The sequence below is a fragment of the Nipponia nippon genome, unplaced genomic scaffold (genome assembly GCF_047370975.1).
Source record: "Nipponia nippon isolate SJK-2023a ecotype South Korea unplaced genomic scaffold, ASM4737097v1 scaffold_13, whole genome shotgun sequence".
Lineage (NCBI taxonomy): Eukaryota > Metazoa > Chordata > Aves > Pelecaniformes > Threskiornithidae > Nipponia > Nipponia nippon.
The window spans coordinates 9,503,320-9,519,886 of record NW_028262324.1 but is presented as its reverse complement, the minus strand read 5'-3'; the positions used below and the strand labels follow the sequence as shown (position 1 = coordinate 9,519,886).

At 50.9% G+C, this 16,567-nt stretch overlaps 1 protein-coding gene across 1 annotated transcript; it reads left to right on the top strand.

Annotated features, from left to right (window-relative positions):
* The first annotated feature begins 8,769 nt into the window (after window positions 1-8,769).
* On the top strand, window positions 8,770-10,658 carry CEBPB (CCAAT enhancer binding protein beta). Its single transcript, XM_009465519.2, has one exon. It carries the CDS (start codon window positions 9,042-9,044, stop codon window positions 10,026-10,028), a length of 987 nt encoding a protein of 328 aa, XP_009463794.2. The 5' UTR covers window positions 8,770-9,041; the 3' UTR covers window positions 10,029-10,658.
* The last annotated feature ends 5,909 nt before the right edge of the window (window positions 10,659-16,567 follow it).

The window sequence follows — 16,567 nt, the reverse complement described above, 5'->3', positions numbered from 1 at the left end:
CGCCGCGGCGCTGCGGTAGGGGGCGGGCGGGCGGGCGGGCGCGGCTAGCCACGCCCCGGCAGCGCTAACCACGCCCCGCCACCGCCTCCCGCCTATCGCCGCCGCCGCCGCCGGGCCAATGGGCAGCGCCGCCCGGCGCGGCGGAGCCAATGGCGCGGCGGCGGGGCCGGCACCGCAGCGGGAGGCGTCGCGGGCCGCAGCGGGCGGCGCCGCTGGCGGGGCGGGGCCGAGGCCGCGGGCGCGGGGCGGGGCGGTCCCGGCAGGACCCGCCCCCCCCCCCCCCCCCGCCGGTGCCCCGCGCGCCCCCTGGCGGCGCTGCCGCCCCGTGCGCCCTCCTCGGTCCCGCCGGGCCTCACCGAGCGCGGGCGCTGCCGGTACGCGTTCGGCGTTCATCGGGCTGGTGGCAGCCCCCGCGCCTGCTGTGACACGCCACGGCCGTAACGGCGCCAATAACACCCGCCTGGGCCCCTCCGTTTGGTCATCCAGGCAGTGTTCCTACGGGATGCCGTTAGGGCCGCTCGCCGAGGTACTCCTGGGCCCAAATAAACGCGTTCCTGCATGGAAAAAAAAAAAGACAGAAAAAAAAAATCCCCTGGGGTATTTCGGTACTACATCACGTCTATAAAAAATAATTTTTGATTTGAAGATCAAATAAAACAGCGCTAAAATAAGTGTTTCAAATAATCAGATAGATTCCACTTACACATTAAAAACGGATCCATTTGCAGAGGTTGAAGCACTGAGCCAGACGCCTGTTTAACCCAAAGGTGACGTGTTTGAAAACGACACGCCGTGGCGGATAAAACGCTTCTCTGTGCCTCGGCAGCACGGCGTAAGCGACAGCAAAGCACGACCCCGGGCCGGTGCCGGCCGGGCCCCACGGCCGCACGCACCCCGCCGGCTGCGGACCAGCACATCGCACCCCACCGAGGGGTAAACGCTGACCCTGCTCCTTCGGGATGCGAGGCGGGGGCTGCCTGCCGGCTCCCCCCCCCCCCGAGAGCTGGAAGAGAAACGCCAGTCGCACCAATCCACCCGGGAACATCCCAAAACTTGACCAAGCCAACGGTCAACGATTGCTCGAGGATTGTCTCTTTGTGGCGCTCTGAAATCACGTTTCTGAAGCAGGCTAAAAGGCATGCTGCGCGCCTCCCGGAGTCTGCCCCGCTCTTCGGAGGATCGCAAGTTAATTAATAATTAGCTGGAATCATGTGCTCAAATTAGCGGTTCTTAATGAAAAAATGGCTCAGGAATTCAATGAATCCTGGACTTACCATTAATTTTATATATATATATATCTCAAAAGTTCTGGAAACTATAAATGATAATGATTTGCTGCTGACACAGAAGAAGGTATTTAGCTGAGGGGGGATTTTTCTGTGTTTTCTGTTAATTGGGTAACAAGCCAATTAAAAGACATTAGCTTGGGGTGCCCCAAGGTGTTGGAGCGGGCTGTGTTTAGGCTGAGGGACGGGAATGTTCTGGCATCGAGGGATGCTGATGTCGTCATTAGACATCTGTGAGGCTAAGATGCTCTGATGCTAAGGGTTTTGCTAAGATCCTCTTAGGGTCACAGCGACCTCGATAATGCTAGTATGGAAGTGGTGTAAATGTGAATGAATTCGTGTCAATTCAGTAGCATATGGCAACTTTAAATGTGCTTTGAGGTATGTAACCATATGTCCCCATTATGAATGTGCAAATTAGAGGAAAGAGATAAACGGTTTCAACTGAGGTACAGTTCTTGGGAGTGTTTCCCAAGATAACTTCAACATCTGTTAGTCATCTTGTTTGGTCAAGGCAAAAGGGCTGTCAGCATGAAGGAAGCAGCAATTGCTAGCAAGGTTTGGCTTTGGATGGGTTATAAAATTATGTTGGAAAATGGTTATCAGTTTTGCCTTGCTGGAATAAAGCTGCATCTTTCTGTAATAACGTCAGTGTAGCTGCCTAAAGACAAACCTCGCAAACGGAAAAAGGCATTTCGAAGCCCCTTCTAATCTCACCTCAATGTGACAAGACAGCAGGCCATCGAGGAGAGGGTTTGGCCCACTCCCAGAGACAAACCAGCGCTTGGGACACATCCGAAGCATATTCCTTTTTTATCGTTACCTGCGGGAGGAGGGAGGGACAGTAAGTTAGTTCACAAACGCCGGTGAAACTCCAAGCGCCGGTACACCACAGTACCACCACGTCCCGAGAAAGGGAGCAGCCATCAGGATTCAGCACCGCGTGAGTGCGACGGCTTTGAGAAACGTCCCCTTAAAAGTGATGCATCGGGCAACCTACTGGTGACCTGGTACAGGTATCAGGACAAGGCGGCTGAGACTCTGAACAGAAGTGTGTATTAAGAGAGTAATTCTGCAGGAAAATCTCGGTGCTGTTCGCAGAAGGTAAGGACCATATGGGAAGATATGACAGGCCATATTACCATCAGGAGGCCTTTGAGAGAGCTGAATCCCTGGCCAGTTTATTTAGCGGTAGCACCCAGCCAAGGCCCTGCTCTCCTGCGGACGGTGCCCGCCGTCCTGGGGCACCCTGGGCGTGAGCCACCTGCCCGGCACCGGGGGGGCAGGGGGAGCGGTCCCTCCCGAGCCGCCCGTGGAGGTGCAGCTCCAGCAGGCACAGCCTCGGCCGCGGCGCCTCACGAACAAGAATCTTGAGGAGAGCGGCGCGGCCCCGCCTCTGCCCGTTCCCGCCAGCGCCCCGGCCCCGCCGCGCGCCGCTAGGTGGCGCCACAAGCCCGGTAACGGCGGCGCTGCCCGGCGAGGGCCCGGAGCGGGGAGGCCGAGCCGCGGCGGGCGGAGCGGGGAGGCCGAGCCGCGGCGGGCGGAGCGGGGAGGCCGAGCCGCGGCGGGCTCCGAGGCGCTGCGGGGCAGGAGGTGTGTGAAACCCTGCGCCCGTCCGACACCGCCGTGCGTCGCGTCAGCCCCGCCCTGGCCAGAGGACGCCGCCGGGGCCACCCCGGGGACGGCCCACGGGGCACGGGGCAGAGGCACCCACGGCAAAACCTTCCCCGCTTCCAGGGGCAGAGCCCGTTTGCTCATGAGTTATTACAGACATCACCCAAACAACGAGGCTTTGTACGTTCCTCATAAAAGTCATCCTCGGATCCTTTACCGGGCACCCGCGGCCGCAGCCTCAGCGGCGCGTTCGGCAGCAGCGGGGCCCGCGGGGAGGCCGGCCACCCCTCCGCAGGTTCAGCGGCTGCGATGATTTCAGTCGGCGCAGCCCTGGGTACTGTTCCGCCCTGCGAATTCACCCCGGTCAGATCATACGCTTCCCCCTCCCGCCTCTGTACCTGGGAGCTGCCCACCAGGGCCGGCTCGGCAGCACGGAGCAGCTTTCAGACCCCCTCCTCCCGCCTGTTACCCTCACTTGGGCAATTCTGGTCTCTTCCCGAGCCACAAGGCACGGAGGGAGCAGAAACCGGCTGCAGCTCCCTTGCTGGACTCTCTCCGGCATGGGAAAGCGTCGGTGGGTGGGAGAGCGGGAACAGCCACTCCTACGGCTCCCGTCCAAAGCCGTAAATGCAAAGACAGGGAGACGACAGGGACCAAGACGCGAGGTGTGCGGAGGACGGCACGCTGTGGCTATCCCCACCTGGTACCCAGCCCGCCGAGGCCAGCTGCCAGGCGACGCAGACCAGCCCAGGGGCTGCTCTTAGATGCCAGCACTCACAACCAACAAGTCCTAACTGATTCCCTGGCAGCCCCGCTTTCCCCACGGTGCTCCACACCAGAGGAGAGCAGATGAAAAAGAAGTTAATTGTACTGTCTAGGGCACAGACCTTTAATGCTTTTAATGAAGAAAAATCTTTTAATTCTTCACTTAGGCCCACTTTCCTGTCACTCTAAGGCTTCCCTCGGTTCATGTTGCCCCTGGCCATACAAACCATGGAGTTCCAGCCACCTGGCCTGCAGCCTCAGGACCTCTGAAGAGTTCTCCTCTTTTGGCAATTTCCTAAATTAATTACCAACTCCTTTTACTGGGTTCTTTTGACGCTCGGCAGGGTATCCTAGAAGGATAGGGTTCCTATTCCCCTGAAGGATCTTTTGAAAGCTTGGATACCCTAGAAAAAAGCGTTAACGTGTGATCTGTAACAAATTCATCAAAGTAGGAGGCTACGATTACCTAGGAAATGTCAGACAACTATCGAGAACTTCTGGAAAATTAGTGGACAGCAGCTTCTCTGCCATTTTGTTTTGAATACAAGGAAACAGGCTACTTATAAGAAACAAAGTCACTTCTTACTGTCCCTGCTCAGAAAGAAAGCTCACGTCTTGCCACCCAAATGGCTTCAACATGGACTTTCTCTGCAACGCAGGACTGGAGACTGTAGCTTCTGCTTTGTCACTCTTCCCTTCCACGGGCGTTTGCGTGCACTCTGGCTCTCCCTCCTTTTCTTTCTTTCGCTGAGCCACAGCAGGGGTGCTCTGACCTCCAGTTTGCTCTGGAAAATTTTCAGTCCGGTCGGGGAAGGTATTTCGCTCATGTTGTCCCACCGGCTGGAGGCAGCGGTGCCAATCTCCAGGTGTCGTCTCTGCAGCACTCGGTAGGGCAAAGAGCAACATGTAGATAAAGAGGGATTGAGCAAAGGCCAAGCATGCTAGGTCAGAGGTGAGCAGAAAAATCAGCAGAAGACCAACAAATCCCCGAGCATCGCCATGTCACATGGGAGCAAGGGGCGAGGGAGCACTTAGGGAGGGGAAGGACTCTGGTCTGGAACAAAAGAACAGAAGGAGGCCAGGAGACATGGCCTGCAACCGCCTGGGGAGCTCCCTGCCACTGGGGACTGCAAGGCAGAGTATCGCAGCTGCGGTTTCAGAAGAGAGGAAAGCATGTGGCAATCGGTTTTTATGTTAAAATGAGGCACAGTCTCGAGCCTGGCCTAAGAGCTGGGGGGAGACGGAAGGAGAGCCAACCTCTCTCCGAGTTGAGACATTGTCCTTGTCTGACATTTCACAAGCGCTGTTTTTTACAGCGGAGAAAGGCAAGTGGAAAGCAATAGATTGAAATCTGGCCTCTGCCAGGTACAACTTATGAGCTGTTGTTGGCGCAAGGTGTGCGGCTGTATAAAGAGGGACCTGGGGCTAGGAAGAAGAAAAAACAGAGCGCACAACATGCGCAGAAATGAATTTCAATTTTACTTCTCCATTTTGCAGCCTTTATTGCAACATTGCTCCACTTCAGTCAGTCTTTCAGGCAAGGTCCCCTCCTACCCCCCAGAGACCTTCCCACACCACCGCTGTGCTCTCTCCCAGCCTGCCCGCATGCACGGAGACTGCTCTGCTCGGGAACCCCTCACATTCCCCTCTTTAGCTCACCTCCAACATACTGCCTACTGACAGCGTCTTGTTCGTTGATGCAACTGTCATCTTTCGGCATTAACTTCTTTCCTCTTCGCCCCTCTTCTGCCCCTCTGTCTTGTTTTGGGCTGCAGGTCTAGGGGTGAGCAGCTGTGTTCACACAGGGTTTAGCGTGACGCAGCTCTGATCTCACTGATCGCTAAGAGCTACTGCAAGGCAAATAATACATGAGGCAAGCCTGCAGCAAGGAGCATCAGAAATTACAGACAGCCTTTTTCTAGAGTATGATCCTCTGTCCACAGACCTCCGTACAAACACTTCAGTGTTTGAGCTGTCACCATTAAACTAATGGCATCTCCCCAAAGCTGTCCTTCCAGGGACAGCTGCTGTAGACCTGGAGCGCATGAACTGGAGAGCTTGCAAGAAATCCTGGAAAAGACGACAATTTCCAGGAAGAAAATGCCTCTGCAATGGTTTATTGTAGGTCTGAGCCTGGAGCTGGAAAGTTGTGGCTTCCACAGTACAAAAGGCAAACTGGAGAGTAGAATTTAATTAATGACAGAAATGAGCAGTGAGGATGAGATTCTTCCCTCCGCCTTTTCACCATTCTAGTATCCTTCCGTTACCCTCCCAGTATCTATATTGTTTCACACATGAACGTAGAGCAATCTGGATTCTATTGCATCAGAATTTTTTTTTCTGCTCAAAAATGTTGATGTTCCTACTAAGTAGTTTGTGAGTTATGCTGTCTCCTCAGCTGACTAGTTCTGAAAAAAAGAAAACATGAAATCACTAGAAAGAAGGTGCTTTTCACAGAAGTGCTGCCTTTCTGCTGAGCATTGCTCTGTTGGGAGCCGTGCTGCGGAAGGGCTGCTGCCCTCCGGTTTTTCACAGAGTGAGATCAGTGCCCGGATCCCTTCACCAGGAATGTCTGCATCTCTTTCCCTATCTAAAGCATCTCTCTGAGGAGGTTTTCCAGGACGATTATTAGCAGCCTCTGCACATCTGGCCCGGCCAAGCCAGGGACAGCTCGGTGTGCCCAGACCTCCACCCAAGCCTCTGCGGTGCGAGCCTCGCTCTGCACCTGTACCCATTTCAAAAACTCCATTTCTGGCCATGCATTTGTTATGACAAGTGCAGAAACAATTTAAAAGAGACCAGAGTTAGCTCAAAACCTGCTTGCCGAATGCTAGGGGTTTGGATAAGTGGTTAGTCCCGCCAACAAGGTTCCCATGAGAAGCTGAGAACGGCCGTCGGCTCCACGAGAGTGGATGTTGGGATTTGAGGTGAGCTGGAGGAAGTTTAAAGAGATCCAGGTACAGCAGGGAGGTGAGGGGGCAGAAGAGAAGGAGAGGACAAGCTGGGCATCCAACCTCAATTACCACCCTGGCTGACGTGTGATCTCTGTGACTCCGGCATTACTCAGCGCTGGCCTGGAAAGGAGGTGTGGGCCACACCATCCCTGATAGAATCTCTTTCACATGACAGTCGCACAGACCTTATTTTGTTAGGGAAGAGCGGCCCGGGCAGAGTACAACGTTCTGCTGCAGAGCAGCAGAGAATAGGGCAGAAATTTGAAGAGGGCAAATTTAGATCTCCAAAAATATCTTGAAAAATTGCCCAGGAAATTTACCAACCAGTTTTAGCGTTCGATTGTAGCCAACGGCCGTGGCAAGCTGGAGACCTGTTGGGGTCATGCCAAGAAAGACCTAGCATGCATTTCAGCAGGCCGCCACGGCAGGAGACCTTCTGCTTGTGGGTCCCGGAGGGGTTTTGGAGGTAGGAAGCACATGAGACCGGTTTTCAAGAGTTCAGTTGCGAGGGCCAGTTAGGGCAGCCGCTGGACGTAACTGCCAGATCAGAATGCAGGATAAAGATGCAGAACGAGGGAGTAAACAGCCAGAAGAACAAGCCCTGGCTCACTGCAACTTGCCAGTATTTGCACCCAATACAGATGTTTGTATTTATGAAGGTATGGGCTCCAACTACAACCTCCAGACCCAGCTCTCTGGCCAGGCCCAGCTCCAATTTAATCTCTGGTGCACTCACCAAAGATTAACTTGGTAGATAAAGATGGAACTAGAAATATTTGAAGCCTGAAAACCTGTTAGGGTACTTTTGTTATGGAAAGAAAAAAATTCTTTTAAAACGTGAAAAGAAAAAGCGAACGACAAAAATAAAAGAAAGAAAAAGTCCGATGGTCCACTGACCGATTCTTGAATTCTTCCTCTTTTCGAAGTTCTGAGGTTTGAACATTATGAACAGTTGACTGTTTGAATCGTATAATGCAATACCTGTTCCTCTGGCTTAACGTTACAGTATTTCCCACACCGCAGGATTGCTTCACATTATTCTAAGAGGCAGTGTCATTTTCCCTGCAGTGCTAGGTCTTCTTTACTGAGGTGAAGGACACTCCTACTTCCTTTAATTATATGTTTTGTTTTAAATTAATGTCCTTTATTCTGCGGATGAATCACCAGCTTGTAGACAGGTAAATGTGGGAGTAAGAGAGTGAAAATATAAGTTTGATTCCCAAGGTGGGTGTCTTTAATTAAAACGGACATCAAGATTCAGTCTTCCTTCCCAAACTTACCCCGCGATTCCAAAACCATTCGGATTCCATGTTTCTCTGCACGTATCCCCTTTTCCTCCCGAATCGCGCTGCACCGGTTTCAGCGCACAGACTCCTACCGCTCGCGTCCCCTGACAGCGGCACCATGTCACGTCGAGCCAATACACCGAGACAAACCTGAAGGCCACCGTCCCTGCACGAAGAGACGGGGAGGGGAGCGCGGGTTTGCTCGGCCCTGGCCGCTGGCAGCCACGAAGCCGGGAGCAGCGCCGTGCCCTGCTCCAACGCCGCCGCTCCGCTCCCTGCCCGCCGCGGGGAAGCGGCTCCGTGCGCGGCCGCCCGGGCGCTCCCGCCCGCCCCTGGGCTCTCCGTAGCCAGGCACTGGACGGAGAATAACGGGATCTGTCTTTCATTTGCAGCTTTTCCCCTGCCTTGGCAAAGGGACTTGGAAAAATCCCTCCTGCCTTCGTTTCCCCGGGGGCAAAGGGGGAGCCAGGCGGGGTTCGCGCCCCCCTGCGCTGCCCGCCCCCAGCCTCGCCCCAGGTGCGGAGCGCGGAGCCCAGGCCTGAGGGGGGCAGGCAGCGTCCCCGCACACGCGGGTCCCGGCCGGGGCCGAGCGGGCCAGCCGCGACCCTCCCCTCACCTGCGGGGCCCTGCGGCCGCTCCGGCCCCACGGAGCCCCGCGTTCCGCCGGCCGGCCCGGCCCGGCCCGGCCCAGCCCGGCCCGGCCCGGCGCGGCACGGCACGGCACGGCACGGCAGACCCGCCGCGGGTGCCTCCTCCGGGGCCGGGGCCAGCAGCTCCCGGGCGTGCAGCGCGGCAGGCAGCCAGGCGGTGACGCGCCTGTTGCTATGGGATCGACCGCCCCTATAAATAACTGAGGAAAGGAACTTTCCTAAGTCAGAGACTTTAGGACACGGGACCCAGAACCAGATGGTCCGGAGGAGAGGCGCCAGCTCCCGCCGCAGCAGCCGGAGCGGTGAAGCCCCGCCGCGCCGCAGGGACTGATCCAGCCCAGGTGGGCAGCGCAGCCGGGGGCCGTGCCCAGCGCCAGAGACTGAGGCAGGGTCTGGAGCCCCCCACCCCGACGGCGGCAGCTTGATCCTCTGCCGGGGGGGCCCCCCCTGCGTCGTTTTCTCCTCCCCGCATCCCCCTTTGCTTTCATGCAACGCCTGGTGGCCTGGGACGCAGCATGCCTCCCCATCCAGCCGCCCGCCTTTAAATCCATGGAAGTGGCTAATTTCTATTACGAGGCGGACTGTCTGGCTGCTCTCAACAAGCTGCACCCGCGGGCGGCCGGGGGCCGCTCCATGACCGAGCTCACCGTAGGGGACCACGAGAGAGCCATCGACTTCAGCCCCTACCTGGACCCCTTAGCATCCCAGCAGCCGGCGCAGCCGCCTCCTCCCGCAGCAGCAGCAGGGGGCAACTTTGAGCCTCCCTGCAGCAGCGGCGGCGGCCAAGATTTCCTTTCCGATCTCTTCGCCGAGGACTATAAAGGCAGCGGCGGGAGCAAGAAGCCCGACTACACCTACATCAGCCTCGCCCGGCACAGCCACCCCTGCGCCAGCCAGAGCCACAAGCCGGGGGGGCTGCCGGGCTGCTTCCCGCCCCAGATCGTGGAAACCAAGGTGGAGCCGGTCTTCGAGACCCTGGACTCTTGCAAAGGGCCCCGTAAGGAAGAAGGGGGAGCCGGGCCGGGACCGGGGGGCATGTCCTCGCCCTACGGCAGCACCGTGCGCTCCTACCTGGGTTACCAGTCGGTGCCGAGCGGCAGCAGCGGGAACCTCTCCACCTCCTCCTCCTCCAGCCCCCCCGGCACCCCCAACCCCTCCGAGTCCTCCAAGTCCGCCGCCGGCGGCGGGGGCTACTCCGCGCCCGCGGCGGGCAAGAACAAGCCCAAGAAGTGCGTGGACAAGCACAGCGACGAGTACAAGCTCCGCCGGGAGAGGAACAACATCGCGGTGCGCAAGAGCCGCGACAAAGCGAAAATGCGCAACCTGGAGACGCAGCACAAAGTCTTGGAACTGACGGCCGAGAACGAGCGGCTGCAGAAGAAGGTGGAGCAGCTCTCCCGGGAGCTCAGCACCCTCAGGAACTTGTTCAAACAGCTGCCCGAGCCCCTGCTCGCCTCCTCGCCTCGCTGCTGACCCCCGGCCGGGCCGCGGGGCGAGCGGAGCCGCCGGCTCCCCGAGCCCCGCGCTGCGCTCCCCTCGGGCCGGGGCGAGGGAGAGCCGGGGGGCGGGGGGGTTGGACGGTTTGGGGTTGGTTCTCTTTTTTTTTTTTTTTTTTTTTTTGTGGGTTTTTTTTTTTTTTTGGTCTTTATTTACATGTTGGCGGAAGGTCCCGCCGCGGCGCGGGGAGCTGGCCGGGGGCCGGAGGCTGTCGGCGGTGGGGCCCCGGCCCCGGCCCCGGCCCCGGGCGGGCTCTGCAGGCTGCTGGGCGCTGGGGTTATTTAAAAGAGCGAGAGGAGAGCAAGGGCAAAGTGATGCAATCCTATAAGCATGGCTGGGAATGCTGTGTACATGATGCAATCTCGTGTAACTGTCAGTCATGAATTGAGTAATCTGTTAAAGATGTTCCTACAGTTTTTTTTATTATAAAGAATAATCTATTTCTATAAGAAAATACATATGTATATTTTGGGATCTATGCATTCTTGCTACATTTGAAGCATTAATGAACAATTTTAATAAACTTTATGACTAGGTTAAAAAAAGTAGCTTGTTTTATTTTGAAGGCACGTTTAAAGGTAGATTAAACACAGGCTTGAAATTCTAGCTGAATCTGGCTCAATGCTGTGACCAGGGATCAGGATTTTTGTTGGTCTTTCCGACTTACTCTGTGACTCAGAGAAAGAAAAAGAAAACAAAAACCTCAAGAGAAACCCAGCAAAGAGCAGAGCTGGATGCTTTAGCCAGTTCTTGTTGCCTCATTTTATTTCCTCTAATCACTTGCTTTAGCTGCCGCTTGGGTGTTGTTTGGGGAGGAGGTGTTTGTGTTGGGTTTTTTTTGCATTTCTTGCTGTCCTGAGCGTGCAGAGCGAGATGTGCTATCCAAACCATGACCTGTCTTTGGCAAAGTAACACCAAGTCTGAAGTTGGAGGGAGGAAGAAAAAGTAAGGGAGGAAGCTTGAAAGTGTTTTTTTTTTTCCTTTACAGAGTTTCTATTCTCTAAGTTATGATTCAGCATTTCTTATGTTTGTAGTTTACAGGAATAAACATGAGAAAGTAGCTTTCTGTTGGATGTCGGTAATTTCGGTCATTGCTCAGGAATCTCTCCTGAACCCCGGCCAGGTGAGAGGCACATGAACAACTCCTTATCTTTTCTCTTGAGACATTTTTCTAAAAACTGTAGATGGAGTTTCTCTGTGGAGAGGTGTTTGTTTCTGTGTGCGTGCGTGTTTGTCGGGGGCAAGTGACAGACAACTGGGGGGTGGCAGAGGAGGAGGAGGTTTGTAGCAGGCCATAACTTTGTTTTAGAGAGAACTAAGGCTCTGCCTGCCGATGGAACAAGCCAGCCTTGCCCGGGCTCCCAGGCTGTGTGAGTCCCCCCACTGTACGCGGCTGTGTCGAGGTCTGTAAGACGTTAACAGTCTCAAGCTGGTTATGTGGAGGGAGTTGGGCAAATGATCGAGTCTTATTCAGCATTTTCCATTTTCCTGTTAGGCCAAATTTAAGCATTAAGTTTTTAGATCCAGATTCCCAGTGCCCCAGAAAAGAAACTCTTTAATGGTCTATGCTCTGTCTGACAGCTGAACACAGAGGGATTTTTCAGTATAAAGACAGCGGACTTGAATTTGCTGCTATACATTCCAATCCAAACAGCAGTGGATTGCAGAAGGACAAATCTTGAATTTGTGGCTTACTGCTAGTGTTTCTTTAAGCAAAGCATTTTTTCTCCTGAAAGAACTGTTCTGCTTTTTTTGTCACTTAAGATTATAGCCTCCTGCGGGTGAATCTCCCAGAGCCCTTACTGAAATCGGTTACACATTCCCTGCTCCCGCAGAGCCTCCATAGCTCCTGCCAGGAGCTGTGCAGTAGTAAGCAGTAGAGTGTTAGTCCTGATACAGATTTCTCCCCTTTGCTTTTTAATTTGTACAGTCAAGTTAAGTTGTTTTTATGAGACCCTAGGAATAGATTTTCTTGGTTGAGCTAGCTCCTGCACCAGCATGACTGAAGTTCTTGCAGGCAAGACAGACGTTAGATCTTGTCTTGACTGTCCCTCGTGACGATGATTACTCCAGCCTCCTGTGGCTGTTTATTCTACTATTCTTCTAGTTACGAAACTTATCCACATCGTTAGATCCGATTTTCTTGTTGTGCTGTAGGCCATGTAATGTTACCCAAACTTTGAAGCAGCCTTCCCAGTCAGAGCGGAGTGCTGCTGAGGGTGGAATTGCTGGAGGCCTGAAGATGTCCTCAGATACATTGCTTTCTTTCTTTCTTTCTTTCTTTATAAATGATAAAGCTTCCAGCAAAAGTTCGGATTGTGGGGGCTGGAAGGCAGGGTAGATTGAAAGATAAGATGTACTAAAGGTCTTTATATTTGTTTAAATAATAGTGCAGTTTTGGAGACAGAGCTCTCTCAGGCATGAATGAGCTAATCCCGTCCTTAAACTTTGCCTGCCGCAGTTCAGGAGAGCCAGGGCAGTGCTGCTGCAACTTAAAGAATGATGTTTAGGTTACTGCTGTATTCCAATGTATCTCTTAATTAGGATTACAGATTTCTCATTCAGGAGGTAATGTGCAGCAATGAGTTTTTGTCAGAAAGATGCAATTACAGACCAAGGCCATGAATGCACCAATTTTAGACTAGCCTCAGAAGGAATCCGTGAAAGAGTCGCAAAAAGAATTCCCGAATCCTTCATTCTTAATCTTGTATTACCCACATAACTTACATTTTAGGAGCTTTGTAGCGCTATTAAATGCATGGAGGTCATGAAATACCCTGCTCTATAAACAAGCATATGAAAAAGCCCCTGTAATTAAAACATCTCCTAGAACAAAATAGTCTGGAAAAAATAGTTTGGAAATGAATCTGAAAAAACTCCAAGCACTAAAATAGACAAAAGATTCCAAATACCTTTTCTAATCACAGTGGGGGAATTGGAAAATCCCTGTCCAAACAGTGGCTCAGCTCCAAATATTGATACGGTTTCCCATTACAAATAAGATTCTGTCGGCTGAAAGCAGTACTCCGTGCATCTCGGTTGTCTTCTGACAGGGCCTCTTGAGTTTCTTTTCCTAAAGCGACTCGGCACAGCCTGTGGTAAGACTTTGCAGTCTATATGCAGGCAAACCGTGCGGAGAAGTTAAGGCACGTACTCCAGTAGTCTGTTCTGAATTTTATGGAAGTTTATAAACAGCATTTTGTTTGGGCTTCCTCCCCCCTTCAAATTATTTATTACATTGACTGATTGATACAGGTCTTTCTCATTACTACTGAAATAACAGTTTCTTCCTATGTAGAAATAAGCCTGTAAGATCAAATCCCTCGCGCTAACATCCCCTTTCCAAAGCGTCTAGTGCTGTTTTATCATTTGCTAGGTGTTTGAGTTCAGTTGTACTTAGTTCTGCAAAAGGAATCATGTGTATCATTTTAAAACAAAATATTTAAAAATACAATTATAATTTTGTTAGCAGTTCTTCTATCTATGAATAGAAATATTACTCTCTGCTTATCCGCCCAAAGCATGTATAACCCCTGCAGCTCTGACACTGTGGTGTTGCTTTCACACTTTTCCCACTGGTTTCCATTAGTGACTCTTGGAAGATGCAGGAAAATTTATGCTTGTTTCTATACTAATTGTTTCTCCTCTATCAAATCACACAAATTGCACACATGCACCAAAGGGTTATTGGGCCGGAGACTTGGTCACGTTTGGTAACACTGTTTTTTTCCTCACCGCAATTCTGCAATAGCCTTCAGATATCGAAATTACAACCTGAAAAAAGCTTTGTGCACAATGTTTACCTTTACAATTTCATTGCCAGAACAACTGTTGTTGATGTGGGTATGTATAAAAATATGAAGTTACTCTCATACTAGCTAGTTTTCAAGCAATGTTTCGTTAGTTGTGACCAGAATAAAAGTCAATGCAACTCAGTATCTGCTTTAATAAAGAGAAAAAATGTATATGAGGCCAAATTACACATCTTCTTTTGTTATTTATAGTGATATCGCTTAAGGTACAATAAGCATTTTCTTGCATTTTCCTGTCATTCATACCGACACAAAGTGGGTCTAAAGTGGCAGGGTTCTGCGTTCAGTTTGTCCTGGACAGAGATGATTATATGGTGGACGGGGGGTAATGACGAATTTTGTTCTAATTCTTTTTGCTACCGATTGCTAATGCAAAAAAAAATTTATTACTGTTCTCCTGAGTGTTAGCCTGTTTTATGTTTAAGTCTATGCAAATGCTTAACAGTCAGAATTTTAGGGCAAACCTCATATACTAATGTGAAGTGTGAAGAAAAATTTAAACCTATCCATGTATGTTGAAAGGGTCCTAATTCATTAATCAGGAAATCCAAACAAAACTAGGAATATAGTTAACTACTCCCAAGGAAACAATTCCGTTCAAATTCTGAACACCTTTTTTTAATCAATCAATAAAGCAAAAATAAAACCACGTGGCCAAAACTATACGTTAAATATGTGAGGGAATTAGTTCTCTTTGAGAGATAGTCGCTGAACAGACAAGTGAAATCATTAAAAGAATGAAGTTCTATTTAACTCTTTGCTGGGACCCTAAACATAGTCTGAGAGTTTAATCTTTGCAACATAAAGCTAAACTTTGGTAGAAACTCTACACTTGGATAATATCCCGAGGTTTTCTAAGGTTCCCGATTCTTTCACGTGAACTGAGGCTGTTTTGCCCCAGCCTGGGTAGATGAGCAGCGCAATCTATGGTGAGTATGTAAACACCTAAAAAGATTAGATACAGCCTTGGCTTGACATCAGGATCATGTGAAATTTATGGTGCGGTGTAAGCCTGATGCAAAACGACGTGAAACTCCAGGAGAGTTTCTCTTTGAGATGATCCTGGAAGCGGCAGCGCGGCTGCCAGGAGCACCACCCCTGGGGTTCGACGCCAGCACGCCAGGCCTCGGGAGCCGCAGTCAAGCAGAGCTCTCACGTTCGGCATTGCCGTAATTCTGATTTGCTCAGTTTGATCTATTGGAAACTATTGGAAACCAAAATGCCTTTCGTGATCATTTCCTCACCTGCTAAATTGTTTGAATGTTTTGTTTTGAATAAAAGGCTTTCCTCCCCTCCTAGAAATGTTGGTGGATCTGCCTGGATGTGAAAAACAATAGGGCTGGAATTCAAAATGAGGATAAATGGGTAAATAGTTGCTGAAGCTAATAATTGATTTGCCTTTACAATAGGGAGATATTTCGTTCCAAACCTTCCAACTGGTTGCCACAATTTGACAGAGCAGCACCAAATTTAACCCTCATTTATTTTAAAATTTTCACGAATTTATATATTTACTATTAAAATTATTTGTATAATAAATAATAAATTCCAATAATTTTTTCTAGCCAATTAAAAGCTAAGGAAGACTTAGATCTACATCCCATTTTCACCTTACCCTGTCCTATCTGCTCTTGTCTCTGGGATTCCTGTATCACACATTACATATCTATCAAAGCACTTTCTCAGAGTTCAGGGTATTTAAATCAGAGGTTTTCATTAGGTCTCCTAATTTCATACAATTTGCAGAACAAATCCGCTAAGAACTCACACATTCCCTCCATCAGGCACGCTGTAGAAGTGCCAGCTCGGTCAGCAGACCTGGCTTTGATGAGCTCGAACACGGACACCTCTGTACGTTGTGCCAGTCAAAGAACTGACTTTTTGATAGAGTCTATAAGATACTATGGGCTCTTATCCCCATCCCAACCACGTGCAACGGCTTGTTTGTTTTCTATAACTACCTTGGGTTTGCGAGTATATTGCAACAGCAGGTCATTAAGCCTCTGGTAAGTAGCTCATTGATGTTGTCTAGAAATCACAGTAATGGGAATCAGTCTCCTTCCAACAATGCAAGAATCCCTCTAAGGCCTCATCTGCTGTATTCCCCTCCTCTGTAGCTCACCTGGGATCTGGGTTCACAAAACTTTTGTGATATATTTTCTATAAGCGAGCGGAGGAGCTTTGGTTTTAGAAATGAATGTCATGGTGACACGATGGGAAAATATTTTTGTGCAACATGATGAAACAATTACTTGGCTGAAGTAATTCAGGAAGGGAATCACAAGAACAAGAGAAAGTGCCTGGAGCCGGTTTGAGAAGCAGAAGGAGAGCAGTGGTGGCTTGCTAGCAGAAACATTGCTTTGCTGATTTCCCCAGCCCCTGCCATCTAGACAATAACTCGGGGCTGGATGTTTCTGACAGTGATTTGCCACACTTCTCCGAGCCTAGGTGTCCTATTTGGAACAGTAAAATACAGATCCTGTCTCTATTGTTTTTTGAAATACAAAAGGCCAGAAAATGAACCTAGAATGTAATTTAAGATACTTCAGCGTGTCTAACATTTAAATGTACAAGGAGGAGAATAAAATCTGTGGGATAACTTGGCACAATGAGATGAGTAGAATTACAAAAAAAGGAGTAATTATCAAGGAGTTTGGTTGCTTAAAGGAATGCAAGCTGGACTGTAGCCACTTACGCTTAACT

Excerpts from the sequence above, each read along its gene's own strand:
- CEBPB (XM_009465519.2), top strand. The coding sequence starts at position 9,042 with ATGCAACGCCTGGTGGCCTGGGACGCAGCATGCCTCCCCATCCAGCCG.